Source organism: Anser cygnoides, unplaced genomic scaffold (assembly GCF_040182565.1).
Source record: "Anser cygnoides isolate HZ-2024a breed goose unplaced genomic scaffold, Taihu_goose_T2T_genome scaffold_55_1, whole genome shotgun sequence".
Classification (NCBI taxonomy): Eukaryota; Metazoa; Chordata; class Aves; order Anseriformes; family Anatidae; genus Anser; species Anser cygnoides.
Window position 1 is genome coordinate 83,039 of NW_027103077.1, and position 16,754 is coordinate 99,792.

The window sequence follows — 16,754 nt, forward strand, 5'->3', positions numbered from 1 at the left end:
AAATGATATGTGTGATTCTGCAGTGAAGAAGTGTGCTCACACAGTAATTTGTCCATACAAGCATGGTGGGTTGAAATCTCTAGTAGAGGAGAAATCAAAATTCTCTTCTCCTGTAGTAACTTCTGGGAGTGCTGGCTGCTATATGTGCAGTAATTTTCCAATAATACTTAATGTACAAGTCTTATTCTGTCTTGCAACATTTTATGCTTGAACTTCTGGCTGCTGAAGTCAAAAACTGCTTGACACAGTTTTCCTGTTAACAGGAATAACAGCCTCAAGGTTGCAGGAGAAATGTAAAAATGGGGTTCGTAGTTACCGAACATTCAGAACTCAGCAAGGAAATAATTGCATTTAAATTTTTTTTAAATCATCATTTCTGCTGTCAGTCCTGACACTGCAGTTCTGAAATTGAAATACTGCACTGTGTGCAAAGTTTGCTGTCCCAACAGTGGGGATAGTTTCCCTACAACAAATATCATTTTTAAGATCATGTGGCAGTAACGGACTAGCAAAACCATTTTCGATGCAAGATCTGACCTAGTCTTCTCTGGAGACAAAATCTAGACCAAAGGGTTATTTAAATGCCTAATGTCGGGTGAGATGTTAATAGCAATCAAGCGCTGCTGTAGTGATTGTTCATGTAACTTCAATTGAAGATACGCACTTTTCTGCTGTAACCACACTTTTTTTTCTGGTAGATTTGTGAGAAAGCAATCACACACCAACAGAGGGTACATAGGGATTCATATGTACAATATAACTACATGAAGGCAAAGCTGGGATTAACACCTTCTCCTTTTGCATATCATAAATTTGTTGAATGAGCCCCATGGAGCACTGAGACCATTCTGTCATTTGTATGTGCACTGGTAGTGTGCTTAGTACTATGCAATTTACGGTCTGTCTCATTGTCTCAAAGAATATATGGTATGTAATATATTTGTAATATATTGTATCTATGTGATGTGTATAGTATAATTCACAAAAATATCAATGCAATTTTACCTTTTGTACAGAAAACTCTGTCTCTGAATACCAATTCTAACTCAAGATATAGTGAGTGTTTTTTAAAGGTGCAGAAGTTAGGTTTTAGCAGTCTGTAAAGATTGACATTCTCTTTCTTTTTCCTACAGCTGGACCATATAGTGGTTTAGGTGAAGTCATCCATCGAGAGAGTGTTCCAATGCACACATTTGCCAAGTATCTCTTCACCTCTCTCCTACCTCATGATGCTGAATTAGCATACAAAACTGCACTGAGAGTCATGCGGTATGTATTCACAAGTCATCTAGAAAGAGCACAAGTAGAGATCGGGAAAAGGGGGAAAAGCTTGGTAATTAAGACCTAGCCTTTTTTGTCTAAAAGAAGCATCGTTCTCTTTAAGGAAAAATTACGTTGGTTCTGTAATCTGTAAAAGTGAGTGATGTTTGTAGTAACTACAGTATAATCATTTATAAATGTAAAATTAATGTTTACCTACAACTGTAAAACAGTGTTCTCTGTTATAATCTTTCCTTCTAGAATCCCCCTCTTGGGGAATGTGGCTTTGTGTTCAATGATGACAGCTTTAACATGTGTGTTTGTGTATATGTGATGGTAGTGGTGAAGAAATGAGGAAAGAGGCATCTTACCAGCAGTCTCAGTATCATTTGTTGCTTAGTCTGTTCTGTAGGACTATTTGTTCCACCAGTCTTCTTTATAAATTATCTCTCGATGGTAGGTTTGAAACCATATGGTGTGGTCTGACACAATACTTTTTTCTTGTGCTTCATAACTAAGCAGTCTTATACACTTTTGAATATCAGGATTTAAATGGAATACATCATATGACAACAAAATGTGTGACTTGGATACCATTTGTCTTCAGTAATCGGGAGAAAGGTGTTTCTCAGGGAGTGCTCAGTATGCGTTGGCTTTATCTCAGGGCAGGCCAGACTGTTAATGGCAGCTAAGAAGAGCCTTCTGAAATAAGTTTTAAGGGCCTAAATCATCAACAATAAATCTATGTTGTCCTCCTACAGTGCACGGAAGAAACTGATCTTATCTGAATTTTGTGGTTGCTGTCAAGAACTTGTAGTAAATGATGGTTGACAAAGAATAGCCACAACTGACTGCTAGGAGCAATCAAGTCCCATATTAAAAACATGAGTGTTGGGTTTTCCTGGTCATTATTATCAAGAATGATTGCACAGTGATTGAAGGACATGCTATCCACATAAGTAGTAGTTAGCTTCATCAGACAAGATGTATCCTAGTGGTTTGGAGTTGTATATTTTTTCTGGAGTTTCTCCAGAATGATAAACAGGGAGAAAACAATTATGTGTTCAAAGGACTAAATGGGAAGGCATGCATAAAAACAAAGCATATCTACTCTCAGGTCAGGCCAAAGGTCTGTTTAGCCTGGTTGTTTTGTATTTTTGTTGTTGTCTCCAAACATGTCTAGTAGTGGATGTTAGGGGAGGAGTTTCAGAAATATGAAGAGTGACCTTGCATCCTTGCTGCTTGTGATTAGAAATTTAGGAACTAAACTGAGAAGACAAAAATGCATTATTGATGAACTGTTGAGAACATTCAAATGTTATGATCAGAAAGCTGTCTGGGTCAGCTAGGTTCACCCCTTTTCTTTCAAGGCAAGTTAAGTGTATCAATAACCTCGGTCATATCAGATCAGCAAGATAGTACAAAATTTGTATTAAAAAGAAAAAAAGTAGGTCATTTTTTGTAAAATAGACTTGTGTCCTTATATTTATTTCTAGAAGAGGGAAAATTGAGCATCTTTTCCTCCATGGCAGGGAGGAAATGGCAATGGCATGGACAAAAATATCAGCTGGAAATTAGTAAATGTGTGTGGTGGTTTTACTCAGGTGGGCAGCTGAGCTCCACCACAACCGCTCTCTCACTCCCCCTCCTCAAAGAGGAAGGGGGAGAAAATACAACACAAAGAGCTCAAGGTTTGAGATAAGGATGATGTAATTAAAGGGAAAAGGGAGAGGAAAAAAAAAAAAAGGCCATGCGGAAACACAGAGAGAGAGGAAAAAAAAGTTACTCTCTACTTCCCATCAACGAGTGATGTTCGGCCACATCCTGAGAAGCAGGGCCTCAAAACACGTAACAGTTGTTCGGGAGGACAGGCCCTTCCACCACGAGAGCCCCCCTTTTTATTGCTGAGTGTGACAGCATATGGTATGGAATGTCCCTTTGCTTGGTTTAGGTTAGCTGCCCTGGTGATGTCTCCTCCCCATCACTTGCCCACCCCCAGCCTGCTGGCTCTTGGGGGCTTGGAGGGAGTCCTGATGCGGTGCCAGTATTATGCAGCAATAGACACAACACTGGAGTGATACCAGTACTGTTCTAGCTACGAGTGCAGAGCACAGCACTATGTGGGCTGCTGCAGGGAAAGTTAACTCCATCCCAGACAGACCCAGCACAACCTCCACCCCTTATTCCATAACCTTTGTGTCACACTCGGGTCCCCCATACTTTAGTATATAGATATTCTCATTACCACTGTTCCCTGTCCATTAAAATATTTATAGGTCTGTACTTCTTTTCATTCCATAGGCCTCTCCCCAAAATGTTCATAAGAACTGTTGATGGTTTCAGCTTCATCTGTCAAAGTGGTCACTCAGGGCAGGCGGAGTTGGTTTTCTTGACGCCAGCACCAGCTTAAGTCACTGCTGCACTTGCCTGGTTCCTTGCAAAGTTGACCTGTCATTGGTTCTGCAGTGTCCTTCTGGAGAGAAAAATACGATGAAAAAGGCTCAAGGGTTGAGATAAGGGCAGGGAGATCACTCACCAATTACTGTCATGGGCAAAACAGACTCAGCAGAGGGAGATTAAAGAAATTTATTGACTATCACTAACAAGCTAGAGAAGTGAGAAACAAAGAAAACAAACTAAAAACAACTTCCCCTCATTCACCTTCTTCCACCTCCTCCCCCCAGGCGGCACAAGGGAACGGGGGAATGGGGGTTACAGTCAGTCTATAGCGTTTCTCCACCGCCTCTCCTTCACAGTCGCTCTCTTCCCCTGCTCCAGTGTGGGGTCCCTCCCATGGGATACAGTCCGTCCCAAACTGATTCTGTGTGGGCTTCCCAGAGAGTGCAGTTCCTCAAGAACTGCTCCAAATATGGGTCCGTACCACAGGGTCCATCCATCAGGAGCAAACTGCTCCAACGTGGGTCCCCCACAACTCCAGCCAGATCACCTGCGCCTGCGTGGGCTCCTCTCCACAGGCTACATGTCCAGCCCAGAGTCTGCTCCTGCGGGTGATCTGCATAGATCGCAGCCTCCTTCAGGTCAGATCCACCTGCTCCATCATGGTCTCCTCCACGGGCTGTAGCGTGGAAATCTGCTCCGCCGTGGTACAGCATGGGCTGCAGGGAGACAGCCTTCTCCACCATGATCCTCTCCACAGGCCGCTAGGGAACTTCAGCTCTGGCACCTCCTCCCCCTCCTTCACTGTCCTTGGTGTCTGCAAGTTTGTTTCTCACTCTTCACTCTCCCAGCTACTGTAGTGTGGCAGGTTTTTTCCCCCGTTCTTAAATATGCTCTCACAGAGGCGCAAACAACATCGCTTATTGGCTTTGCTTTGGCCAGCAGCGGGTCCCTTTGGAGCCAGCTGAAACTGGCCCTTATCTAACATGGGGCAGCTTCTGGATTCTTCTCACAGAAGGCACCCCTACAACCCCCTGCTACCAAAACCTTGCCACATAAACCCTCTACAATACACTGCATAGAAATTTCTACAGTTGTTCATTCTTTTAGAAGCAGAGCACATTTCTTTCTTTGCTTCAACATTTTTCAAAGAAGTTAACTTCCCAAGACCATAGCTAATTGCTTTCCACACATAAAAGCATATATTGTCTGTGTACACTCCTGTCTACATGGATCGTTGACCCATGATGGAGTATGGAGTATTTTGCCTCTCTGTATTCAAAATCATCTGTTTGTGTTTCAGTTTTTGAATCCTCTTTTAGTGTGTGGAACACACGGTATGAAATTAGTGGAAGCATGAAATGCACCTCAGGTCTGCAAGGACAGGGTTTGCTGTCCTTCATGGTCACTTCCGTGTCTGTCTACAGTTCTCTTCTTGCAGCACCAAAACACATACAGTGGAGCCTAGGAGAATGTAGATCTGCAGTTGACTGCTCACTTGTAATCTGAACTTTTTGTTGCTCCCTTGTTTAGCCTGAATTTCACCCAGGCTTTGAAAGCCAGGCTTTAACGGTGATGTTTAATCACAGGTTAGCTTTGCTAAGACCTAACTAAATAATTGATGTTGGGAAGGAAAAAAAAAAAAGTGAAGAATGCTAAATCTGTTGTAGCTTGTGCTTGTTCTGCTGTCCCCTAACCTTGCCAAAATTGCATGAAAGTCATACATTCACAGCAGCATTTCCTTTTCACAGCAAAGGAACGTAGAGACTGGCAATGAAATTCAAACTGACAAAAGATTTCCCCCAAACAGCCTCTTCCTTTCATGCTCTTTTTCTATTTACTGTTACTCATAACCTAATAATCCCCTTTGCATTTTGTAGTTGGGATTTTTCCTGTTTAATGAAACCATTTAATAATGCATCTTTTTCCCCCCTCCTTCTGTGCTTGGAAAAATCAGCTAAAAAATTTATACATATTTTATTTTTACATATATAAAGCTATGTAAAAAGGTTTTTCAATGGGACTAAGAAAGACATTTGACTCTTGATACAAATCAAAGGGGCAGTTGGTTAATCTGTATTTTTTCATATTATCATGTGCATGTGTCTGAAAATATTAGTAATAACGTGCTGATGGTTATTTACCTGGTGTGTTGTAATTGTATGTGCTTGCTAAATACCCTAACATATATTCAAAATGACCTTTCTCAGAGAATTCTTAAAGATACTCTCATATGCCTTAAGAACCTACATAAAACTGATTGAACTGTTACAGGTACCTTAAAACTGTTTTACGGTCTCCATTCTTACTGTGAAAAAAAAGTCATACGCTCCAGTTATGTAAAGAACTTAGGTATTTATTTAAGTGCAAAAAATGGTAAAGTTTATTCCATAAGAAATATCACAGGATTTTTAATATTATTCAGTATTTGAAATATTATTGACAAAAGAGATCCAATTTCCTCTGTCCTCCCAGATGACTTCCTGCTAGAATATCACTTGCATATGAAAGCTAGTAGAAACAGAAACATGGATTAGTGGCACATGGCAATAGGATTTTAGAACTGTCGGACACTCATATGGAACTCATGTGGACACAGCCAGGCAAGGTCTAAATTAACTACCTCAAACACTAGTGCAAGTGAATCACAGATGTGTGTGACTTCTCAGAGAAGTTTTCTGAATGCTATTTTGACTCTCTCAGCTAGACCAACTATAACATGACCAGCAGCTTGGCTAGTTTACTTCTACAGGTACTGTAGTTTAAGTTATATCTTCAGAACACAAACATGTGAAAGCTATTCTTTTTCATCTATACATACTCTATATAATTATTTCTCAAATATAATATCTAACATTCTCTTGGTACATGTACACACCTTACTCCAAACTGACACTTGATCAAATTGTTCAGTCCCATGATTTTATGGATGTACTGGTTTAGGACTCTGTTGCGTTACGGAATGTAGCCAATTAACCGTTATGGGTCCGGTCGGGTTCAGGATACTGAACTATCACGGTCACAGATTCACCAATAATGTAGGTATGTTCTGAGATGCTACTCAAGGGCTCCTGCCTTTTCATGAGTTAATCTTAGATGGCTTGATCTTGCTTATCAATACCCAAGCTCTGCAAATGTCTCCCACTTCCTGCTGATCTATAACAATCTTTCATATAGAAGATGTTAATTGTAGTAATGTGCTTGAGCACATGATAGAATAGGCACAGGCCAAGTGAGACAATAGTTGAGTAATGCGGTGTGACTTCCTTCCCCTGCAAGGTAGAGGGGTGCATAACCTTATGGGAAATATCACAGATTTCCCCTTCTCCCCTACATGTTGTGTCTAGGTTTGAGGTTGCAGCAGAGAAAAGACTTGTGGTTATGGGCTGTTGCATTGTGTTACAACTTTGCTTGCTCTGAAAAGCCAGGTTTGGGTTGCAGGTGAGATAGTTATCTGGTCAGCTGTGGGGAAGAGGAAACAGAAAACCGGTGAATGAAATACTAAGAATGCCTCCCACCATGTAGGAGGCAAGATCTCGTAGAGAGGTTCTTATCTTTTTTTAAGCCCCTAGATAAATCCAAGCTTAGAGTGTAATACAGCTTTGTTATGTGCCTATGACATTATGCAGGACTCTCTGTGCTGAAAAGCAAACCAAACAGTAATATACCACACAAGGTAATTATTTAACCACACATGGTAAAAAACAAACAAGCAAACAAACAAAAAAGAAACACAAAGAACAAAGATGGAAGCAGAACCACCCTCATATTTAGAGGACAGCAGTGGGAGAATAATGCACTCATCAGGACATTCTGTTCATTTCTCTGCTTTGCCATAGATTTCCTGTGTGTCTTGATGAGGCATTCCTTAGCTTCTGTATTCCAGTTTACCATCTGCAAGTTGAGGATACAGAATCTAAAAGTGAAGATGAGGGCATTAAAAGCTGTGTGGCTATAAAAAAGTAATAATAAAAATCAGTACCTGTGATAGTGGGGACAATATAAATATTATGATAAGGGAGCAGTTTTAATTGTCACTGGAGGTATTTCTGGAAAGCATGCTTCCCTACTGTATTTACTCCTTTTTCATACATTTGAGTCGGATTGTGTCTCATAGATGCTTCCTGAGTTTCAGAACTTCATAAGATTACCGCTGCTTATTCTATGGATTAGTTTCTTTGCTTTATGCTTAACTGGCAAATTAATGTTGTCAGTAGCTTGGGAAAATACAACTTGCCTTTGTATGCCCTCAGCCAGAGAACAATTTGTGTCTGCAAATTTTCATGCAATGCTTTTGTTTTATTGCTATTATATCTTTGCTAAGATAATTATTACTGAGAATATCTTACAGATATTAGTGCCTGGGTATTATTTTGTGCAGTTGCATATTGGCAAATAAAATGCTGTTTTTAATACTGCTTTAAACTAGTTTAACATATTCTAATAGAAGTATCTCATAAAGAACCTATAATGTCATGCAAAGTACTTTTGAGACTTAATCAAGCTGGTAAAGCAGGGAATCTGTTTATTTAAATGAAGCTCTGGTGTTCTCTGGCTATGCTGAATTTTTGCATGAGTGAAGGGATGTGCAGGAAGCATCAGAGTCCTACAGAGAAAATTAGGACCTCTGGGTGTGGTTTAGGTGGGCTCACAGATGTGTGTTAACTGACTCTAGCAATACTAAGGCACTCTAGTTGGCTATAAGGTTAAATTTATGGAACCTATCAGTCACTGTTTCCCCCTTCCTCTCCCCACCAAACACAAACACACACACACACACCAGGAATAAAGTGATACTAAGGAAAATATTTATTTCAGATAATAGACAGTAGTGTATATTGCTCAGAGTATTTCCTTACTAAGGAGCTTGATGTTCAGGTGCATATGAATTTGATAAAAGATGTATCTGAAAACCGTAGGGGAGGGGGTAGGTAGGATTTATTTTTTTTAAGGCATGCTTAGTATTAAATGCCATGATGTTCTATTAAGTGAGCTATTTAGCATACTTTCATGTTCTTTTGTGCATGCGCTGTTCCTTGAGATGCTGTTGCGTTAAGGGGTGTAGCCAATTAACCGTTATGGGTCCGGTCGGACTCAGGGTATTGAACTATCACGGTCACAGATTCACCAATAACGTAGCACGCCCTCACTCTAGTCGCGTTCAATGAGAACTATCACGGCTAGGAACAATGCAATTAAGTGCAATTTATTACAGCAACAGGTACGCAGGTTCTTTGGATTGCTGGCAATAAATTCACTGTCTGCAAAAGCAAGCAAGCATGCATGAAACACACAGGTACACACCTGGTATAACCAAGCGTTCAAAACTTACCCCACGGCGTCCCAATGGGGGGGGGGGGGGGGGGGAAGAGAAGCTCAGCCCATCGACTGACCCTAGAAGTCAGAAGGTATCCTTCGTGATGGTATCTTCCCTAACATCCCCTCTCTCTTAAGCCAATTAATATTATTTTCCATCTTGAGCTTGAGTGACTCTAGTCATGCATATCTTGGTTATAATTGGTAAAAAGTTTTCTCGCTTTTGTTTAAAGGTATAGGCTCTGAGAAATTCACAGCGCGTGCTCAGTGAGGGCTGGTCGCACCTTGGAGGCGGGTAGCTTTTGGGATGGAGGTGTGTTTTGGTATTATAATGATATTATAATGAGCAAAAGTTCACTAGAGTAGAGCATTTTGTCAAAAACATGACAGGTCGTTGGCTCAGGGTAGCAAATGTGCAGCTTATCGCTCTCGGTGTGCACAAGAACAATCGAGTCCCCACCTGGTCACAGAGCCTAGCCGTGATGTCTCCACTCTGCTCTACACTCCGTACTGTTCCTTAGAGTCAGCACACCAGGTTCCCCTAGTGCGATAGCATCTAAGGTTGGAGGCCTAGGGAACGCTTAGGTAATGCAGCTACACTCCACCCTGAAAGCTTCTTCAATGCTGTACGTTTTCTTTAAAATGTGAATATTAGTTTAATTTGCCTAGTCACTTTAGGCAATCACACTGCATAATCCACCCTGTGACTATAGTCACTCAAGCTTCATGACATTTGGAATGTGTCAGGTATATCACATACATTCTCAGGATGAGGATTATCGAGTGTACGTACATCATGTAGGGATACTAAACGTTTCATCATAGTCCAGAGTTTAACATACAAACTAATTGTTAGTATAAAGCATAATACAGTGAGTAGTAACAAAACAACAACAGGGTGAAGCATCTTGTTGAAGATTCCTGTGGCAGTTGACAACCATCCAAACAATGTGTCCCACCAACAGTTTTTCATCTTTCTTTATTCTTTCCATCACTTGATGTGTTTCTTCTATATCATGATGGACAGTAATCAAAGTCTTTCATCCATTTTCTTGAACTTGTTTCATTAACTGCTTCAAATCTTCATGTAACAGTAATTTCTTCACCAGGGTAAGGTTCATTCCAATAGGCATAGGCAGCAGATCATGGAGTATAATTTCAGTGGGTAAAGTTCCTCCTTTTCCCTCTCTAATAATAGCTGCTGCTACAGACTATATCCATAACTCTGCTTGGATGCAGCTCAAGGAAGGGAAGTATCACCTTGAGTTTTTCCAAGGGTATTTACAATTAATTGATTATATGATTTTATTGGTCATTCCAATTTCCTTAGGTCATCTGTAGTAGCAGTTATTCTACTCATTAGAACCTCGGCATCAATGCTCTTTAATATACCTAATCCTGTTCCCAATAACCCAGTTGCATCTTGTGGCATGTGCCAAGATTGTTTCAGAGAACATCCATGTAAGCACACTAACCAGCCGGTGTAGGCAGTCCTCAAAAAGGTGGTCTACCCTTTTTAGAGACCAGCTAGGGTTAAAGAGAACTTGTTGTCCCACATTTTTAATTAGGTAAGGACCTGTGTTGAAGACGGAAGGAGTTAGACTAATGGGAGGCCGAGTTGGTACATTTTCAAATATCTGCGGGAGCAGAGGCTTCTTGTTCTTTACAATCGACGTGGATGTCGCTGTACCAATTGTAAATTCGAATAGCAATTCAGTGCCTCTGTAACCCCAAAGACAGTACGCAGTTATAGGTTTGGTGAAAGTAAAATTGTGCCAGCAATTAGAATTTGGTTCAGTTATTTTGCTAAAACTGGTACTATAATTTTGTGGTCTGGAAGAATCAGCATAAATTGTCTTAATTTCAGTCGGCCTATTGTAAGTAGACCCATTAGTTATTTGGCAACTGATTTGTATTGTCTGGCCTGAAGTGGCTTGAAGTTCAGTCATTCAAAGTGAATCATTCCAACTCCATTCATCTTTTGAAAATATCTTTTTTTTTCCATGAAAAACTAAAGTAGAGAGATTTAGGTCATTTATGTTTTGCAGTGTTCCAACACTTGCACTATACTGTGACAATGCATGGTTTCAAGGGTCATTATGAGATGTCACAGTGAAACACCTCAGCTTCATGCACAACCACAGTAGCTAAGTTTAAGTTTTCCCTGATGGCATGTGCTCCCATAATCCAGTGTATTTAACATGGGCTTGGGACCATGGCCATTTTGGGTCTTTTTGGCTATGAACCAAAGGGGATTGCATTAAGGTCAGGGTAAAGCACAGCATTATCAATCCAAACTGCTGATTTGTGATTCTCCAGCTGTCCGCACGCAGTTCACTCAGGATTCCTGTGAACACAAAAGCAAAGAAAATATGCTCGGTTGTATTCAACCATCAGGGTTAGAAAGAGGGTGAGAGAAAAATCTTTGACTTCCCAAGTGTAGGGATTTTTGGGGTTAGTTAATACCACTGTGACTGTTCCAATCTGAGGCATTTTCACCAGCACAGGTTGTCCAGTATAAAATCCTGTAGGATGTTTTTCTAGTTTATAATAAACCTTTGGGGTGATTGTATTGGTTGATGCACAGAAGGCTTTCACTATCTCTACCATGTTTGGAACTGCAGCAGTCAAAGGTGCAGTGTTAGCATTTAACTGCCTGTAATCCACAGTAAAATGCCATTGCCTGGTTGGTTTCTTTACCGTCCACACCGGCGAATTGTAAGGTGAATGAGTCCTTTTAATAATGCCTCTTCCTTCCAGTTCTGTTACCACCCCGTCAATCCCCATAAGTGCTGCTGCTGGCAACAGATGTTGCCAAACATCAGTGATTTTAGTGGGGGGTAAGGGTATGGATGTTAGTAACAGACTCAATTTCACTGTGCCTGAATCCCTTTGATGTGTCGCAAAACTCCACACAGTTCCATGTGGGATTTTCCACATTTGCCCATACAATATGTCAAATCCTAAAATATTAGTATATGCAGCAACAACTAATACTTCTGCTCTGGTTAATTTCTGTTCATTTGGCAGCCAGAGTGAAATTTTTGCGGTGGGGCATTCTTTTTCCACACCATCGATTCCTGTGAATTTAACCCTGTGTCGACCAGGCGTTATGCCCAGGGTTTGTGCTGTCTCATGTAATTAACAACATTTGGGCCCTGGTGTCAATGAGAAAGTTTACCAATATTTTTTGGGGTCCAACGGGAATGGCAATGATAGGGTCAGAGTGTTCATTAGAGAGCCATTGAATTGCTAATGCCCGCCGAGCAGGGTGGCTCACTGCCTTCCCTGGGGATAGTTTTTTTGTTGAGCTTCCTCCTCGTCAATTAGGCTGGGTGCAGAAGGTGCACTTTCCTTATGGGTTGGGGATTTTCCAGTTAGGCAATTCTTCCCAGCTGGAATATTTTTCTTACCCAGAGATCAGACTAATGTACAGAGGTCCTCCATAGAGGCACCACACAAGAATGGTCGGGGTGCACCCAAAGCTAGGGCCTTACTCCACAACTCACCCTGTTCCTTATTAAGTTTCAATCTCTCTTTGAGTTTGGGTATCTGGGGTTTTGAGTATGGATTTGGCAAACTCACCGGGAGTGATCTGGGGGCTTAGTACTGAATGAACTAATATCTATATCTTGTAGGGCACAGATAAGAGGGGTTAATCGAGCTGGGTTGATAGGAGTTAACAGCGGGGGTTTCCTGAATTCATATCTTTCATATATCGCCTGAATGCAGGCTTCTTTCTGTACTGCTACAGCCAGGTCAGAATAGTTTGTGGCTCTAATTTCCAGGAGTTCCCCTCTCTCCTGGGGATCTCTACCCCCTGCCCAGTATACAGCTCATTCAGTTATAGAGCAATTATGGTCTCCTGGTGTGGTAGTTAAAAATACTCCTGGTCCCCAAAAGCCTCTTGCTTCTTCCTCATTCAACATAATTTGGTCTCCTCCTTCAAGAGAAACTCGCCACACATACTCGACTTCCGATTCTCCTGACTGCCTTGAGAACTTCTCCTGTATTCTTATCAACTCTGCTGGTGACCATGGGATTGTTCGCACAGTAGTGAGGATTTCATCATCAGCAGTGGTCTCAGTTTTAACTAAAGGTCTCAAAGAAATCAATTGAGGTTCAGAATAATCAGTCTTACTGGTATAACCAAGTGTTCAAATCTTACCCAGAAGTGTCCCAGTGGGGGAGGAAGATACCATCGTGACTTCTGGTTATACCAAGTACCTCCCCAGTAAACTTAGAAATCTCTGGAGTCTCTGTGCCTTTTTAATGCGTTAATAGCCAGGCTGTGTACCTGTGCATTTTATGCATGGTAGCTTGCTTTTGCAGACGGTGACTTTATTGCCAGCAATCCAAAGAACCTGTGTACCTGTTGGTGTAATAGATTGCACTTAATTGCATTGTTCCTAGCCGTGATAGTTCTCATCAAATGCAACTAGAGTGAGAGTGTGCTACGTTATTGGTGAATCTGTGACTGTGATAGTTCAGTATCCTGAACCCGACTGGACCCATAACGGTTAATTGGCTACATTCCGTAACGCAACAGAGTCCTAAACCAGTACATCCATAAAATCATGGGACTGAACAATTTGATCAAGTGTCAGTTTGGAGTAAGGTGTGTACATGTACCAAGAGAATGTTAGATATTATATTTGAGAAATAATTATATAGAGTATGTATAGATGAAAAAGAATAGCTTTCACATGTATGTGTTCTGAAGATATAACTTAAACTACAGTACCTGTAGAAGTAAACTAGCCAAGCTGCTGGTCATGTTATAGTTGGTCTAGCTGAGAGAGTCAAAATAGCATTCAGAAAACTTCTCTGAGAAGTCACACACATCTGTGATTCACTTGCACTAGTGTTTGAGGTAGTTAATTTAGACCTTGCCTGGCTGTGTCCATATGAACTGTTATATATCCTTAAGTAGGATCTCTTAACTGTTGCTCTTCTGCATCTTACTCCATAAGGGAATTTTCTTTTTGTCTCTAAAATACTTCACAATAGAGATGGGTGTTCCAGAATGGAGGTATCTGCTAGTCATTATAAAGTAGTTCAGAATTTCAATAAATTGTCTGTGGATGACACTTTACTGAGGTTCAAATCATGTGCAAGCACACATAAACACGTTCATGGTTTCTTTATTGGATATCAAGAAAGAGGACACAGACAAGGGGCAGTTAGCATGTTACAGGAGTGAATCATTAGGAAGCCTTCAATATAGGAGCATACAAACAGATAAGTCTTCACTTTTTTGAACTGTAACTTGCTATAGGGTTGTGAGTGCCTATTTTTGTTCAGCCACTCCTACTTTTCCTGTTGGCATTTATCTTGTATCTATTGTATTGGTTTTGGGTAGAAGAAGGTCCATCAGTTGAGTCTCTGTTACTGGCCATCGTTTCTATTCTTAGTAGTCACCAACAAACACAATAATTTGGGTTTTCTAAGTGTGAATACTCCTTGGTGGATAAGACTGTTGTAGATTGACACATACTCAAATTCTTGCTTCAGGATTAGAAAATGGAGTCTGAAAAGTAACTTTTAAGGCAACTTCCTCTGTCACTGCTGTTTGGGACACTAACATCAAATTAAGGTACATTATACAATGTTGGTAGGCTAGAGTTTAAGGACTTTAAAAAGTAGTTCATGGATGAACAGTAAAATGCCCTTTTCGGTATGTATGAATTTATTGTAAGATCAAAATCCAAATGACTTCTTGAATATACATCTCCCTTACTTTGCTAATAATTTTCAAGTGAAGGAAGTTGAAGTTGAGCATGCAGTAATATGGGGAAATATTTACATGGTCTCAATATGATGGAGAACTACTCCATTTTCCTTCCTGAGCTCTGTGGTTCAAAGAATGAAAAAAGGCAGGGAAAAAAGCTTCAGCTCGATGGATGATGCAGAAAGTCTCAGCTGCCTTGGATAACGGATGGCTTAATTGTCCTGTGAATTCCTGCAAATGCCTGCTGATTTAAGCAAGTTTGGCAACTAGTCTTTTCAGATTCCCCAAGAAAAGAAGTGATTTTCTAATATCTTTCTATATTCAAAAAGGCACATTTCATAAACAAGGTCAAGTGATCTTGCGGCTTCGGTTTTGCTCATGAGTAACCTAATGTAATAATGATTTAATGAAAAAGGATTTCCTCCTTATTTCAGGTTGCTAGTAATGGAATCTATGGCTCCTTCAGGAGACATGTCCCGCCCGCATCACATTGCATCAGTTGTTCCAAACCGGTATCCCCGCTGGTTCACCCTAAGTCACATCGAATCCCAGCAGTGTGAGCTGGCATCAACCATGCTAACAGCAGCCAAAGGTACAGTGCTGTCAGTTTCGTATTCAGATAAATTTATGCTTTTAATATTACATGGAGTAGACAGATTTTAAAACTTGTGTTTAGGAATCCAAATTATAATCTGACAGGAGCTTGAAATGGGAACACACTGAACTGACAAACCTGTCACTTAATCTTCCATCAAAGTAGTTAAGCTACCTAGATGGTAGCCAGATAGGCTTGATTTGAGTCTGATGAAACAACTTTTTGTTCTGACACACGATGTAGACTGCAAGACTCAGGAGTGGACAAATCACTTCTAAAATTCACAAATCAAGATGACTTTTTGGCATGTACTGCACTAACACCATCAGACACTAGAGGAGTTTGTGCTGCCTTATATCTTTTGTTTATGTGATTTAATTACGGAAAGTTTATAAAAACAAAATGTGTACAACTGAAACATCATATTATGGCTGCAGCAATGGCCTGCTCAATTATAATGTCTCTCTGGATATTTTGGGAGCTTGTTCTGTTCTGTTGATTCTGTTTACATTTTGTAGGTGATGTTAGGAGGCTGGAAACAGTGTTACAATCCATCCAGAAAAATATCCACTCCTCATCACACATCTTCAAACTTGCCCAGGATGCATTTAAAATAGCAACACTCATGGAAAGCTTGCCAGACATCACTCTTCTGAAAGTTTCTCTGGAGTTGGGCCTTCAGGTATTTCCCTTGTTCATTATTACTACAGCAGAAGACAGGAATTTGACCCTGTGTTGGTGGGTACAGTTTTTTAAGTCACTGAGGGACATACCATCTTGGGCTCAGTTTTCAGATTCTGTTTACTGATGTAAAGCTCAGTTGACTGGTAAACACAGAGCAAGGGTCTTCTCAGCCCTTTTGTGCTATTTGGGTGGAAAGAGATGGAAGTGGGTGGCTGCAGGGCATTCTTGTGTTCAGGAGTGACAGAAGACCAATTCAATAGCTCCAGGAGTATATGTAGGGGTGTCCAGAGAGCAAATTATCCTGCTGGCCAGAAATGCGCTAGATTTTTTGCATGGCCTTGAGGGGCTTCTTACTATTCCTCCCATCTTTCCTTTTCCTTTTTACCCAAAGGAGATTTGGTGCTTGCTGAATTACTAGAGAAACCCAAAGTCAACCATAATATACTGTTTCTAAGGCAGACTATGCTAACAGCAGCATGCACTTCATCAAATCCTGCACTCCACATGCTTTGAGATGGTCATCTGCATCAGATGGTCTGAGGTGTATAAGAGCCTCAGATCACTTTTAAGGCTCTTAGGAGAGACTTTACAAGCTAAAAGGAGACAGCTAAGTTTTAGGTATCTGAAGTAATATTGCCTTACACTGATGAATCTTAGAGTTTATTTCAACAAAAATAAACCTCTTCATCCCTTTTCAGGGAGTTCTTCAAAAAAAACCATGCAAAGATCAGGAAACCATTTATTACTAGACTTTCAGAAGCTAAATTCTTT

At 40.6% G+C, this 16,754-nt stretch overlaps 1 protein-coding gene across 2 annotated transcripts in view; it reads left to right on the forward strand.

The window, feature by feature from the left end:
* Positions 1 to 16,754, forward strand: part of LOC136789553 (zinc finger SWIM domain-containing protein 6-like) — a 93,973-nt gene that overhangs the window by 60,142 nt on the left and 17,077 nt on the right. For both annotated transcript variants that reach the window (XM_066989603.1, XM_066989602.1), the window contains exons 10-12: positions 1,134 to 1,269; positions 15,139 to 15,296; positions 15,818 to 15,981. In XM_066989603.1, coding sequence (XP_066845704.1) covers positions 1,134 to 1,269; positions 15,139 to 15,296; positions 15,818 to 15,981 — 458 coding nt within the window. The remainder of the gene's footprint in view (positions 1 to 1,133; positions 1,270 to 15,138; positions 15,297 to 15,817; positions 15,982 to 16,754) is intronic.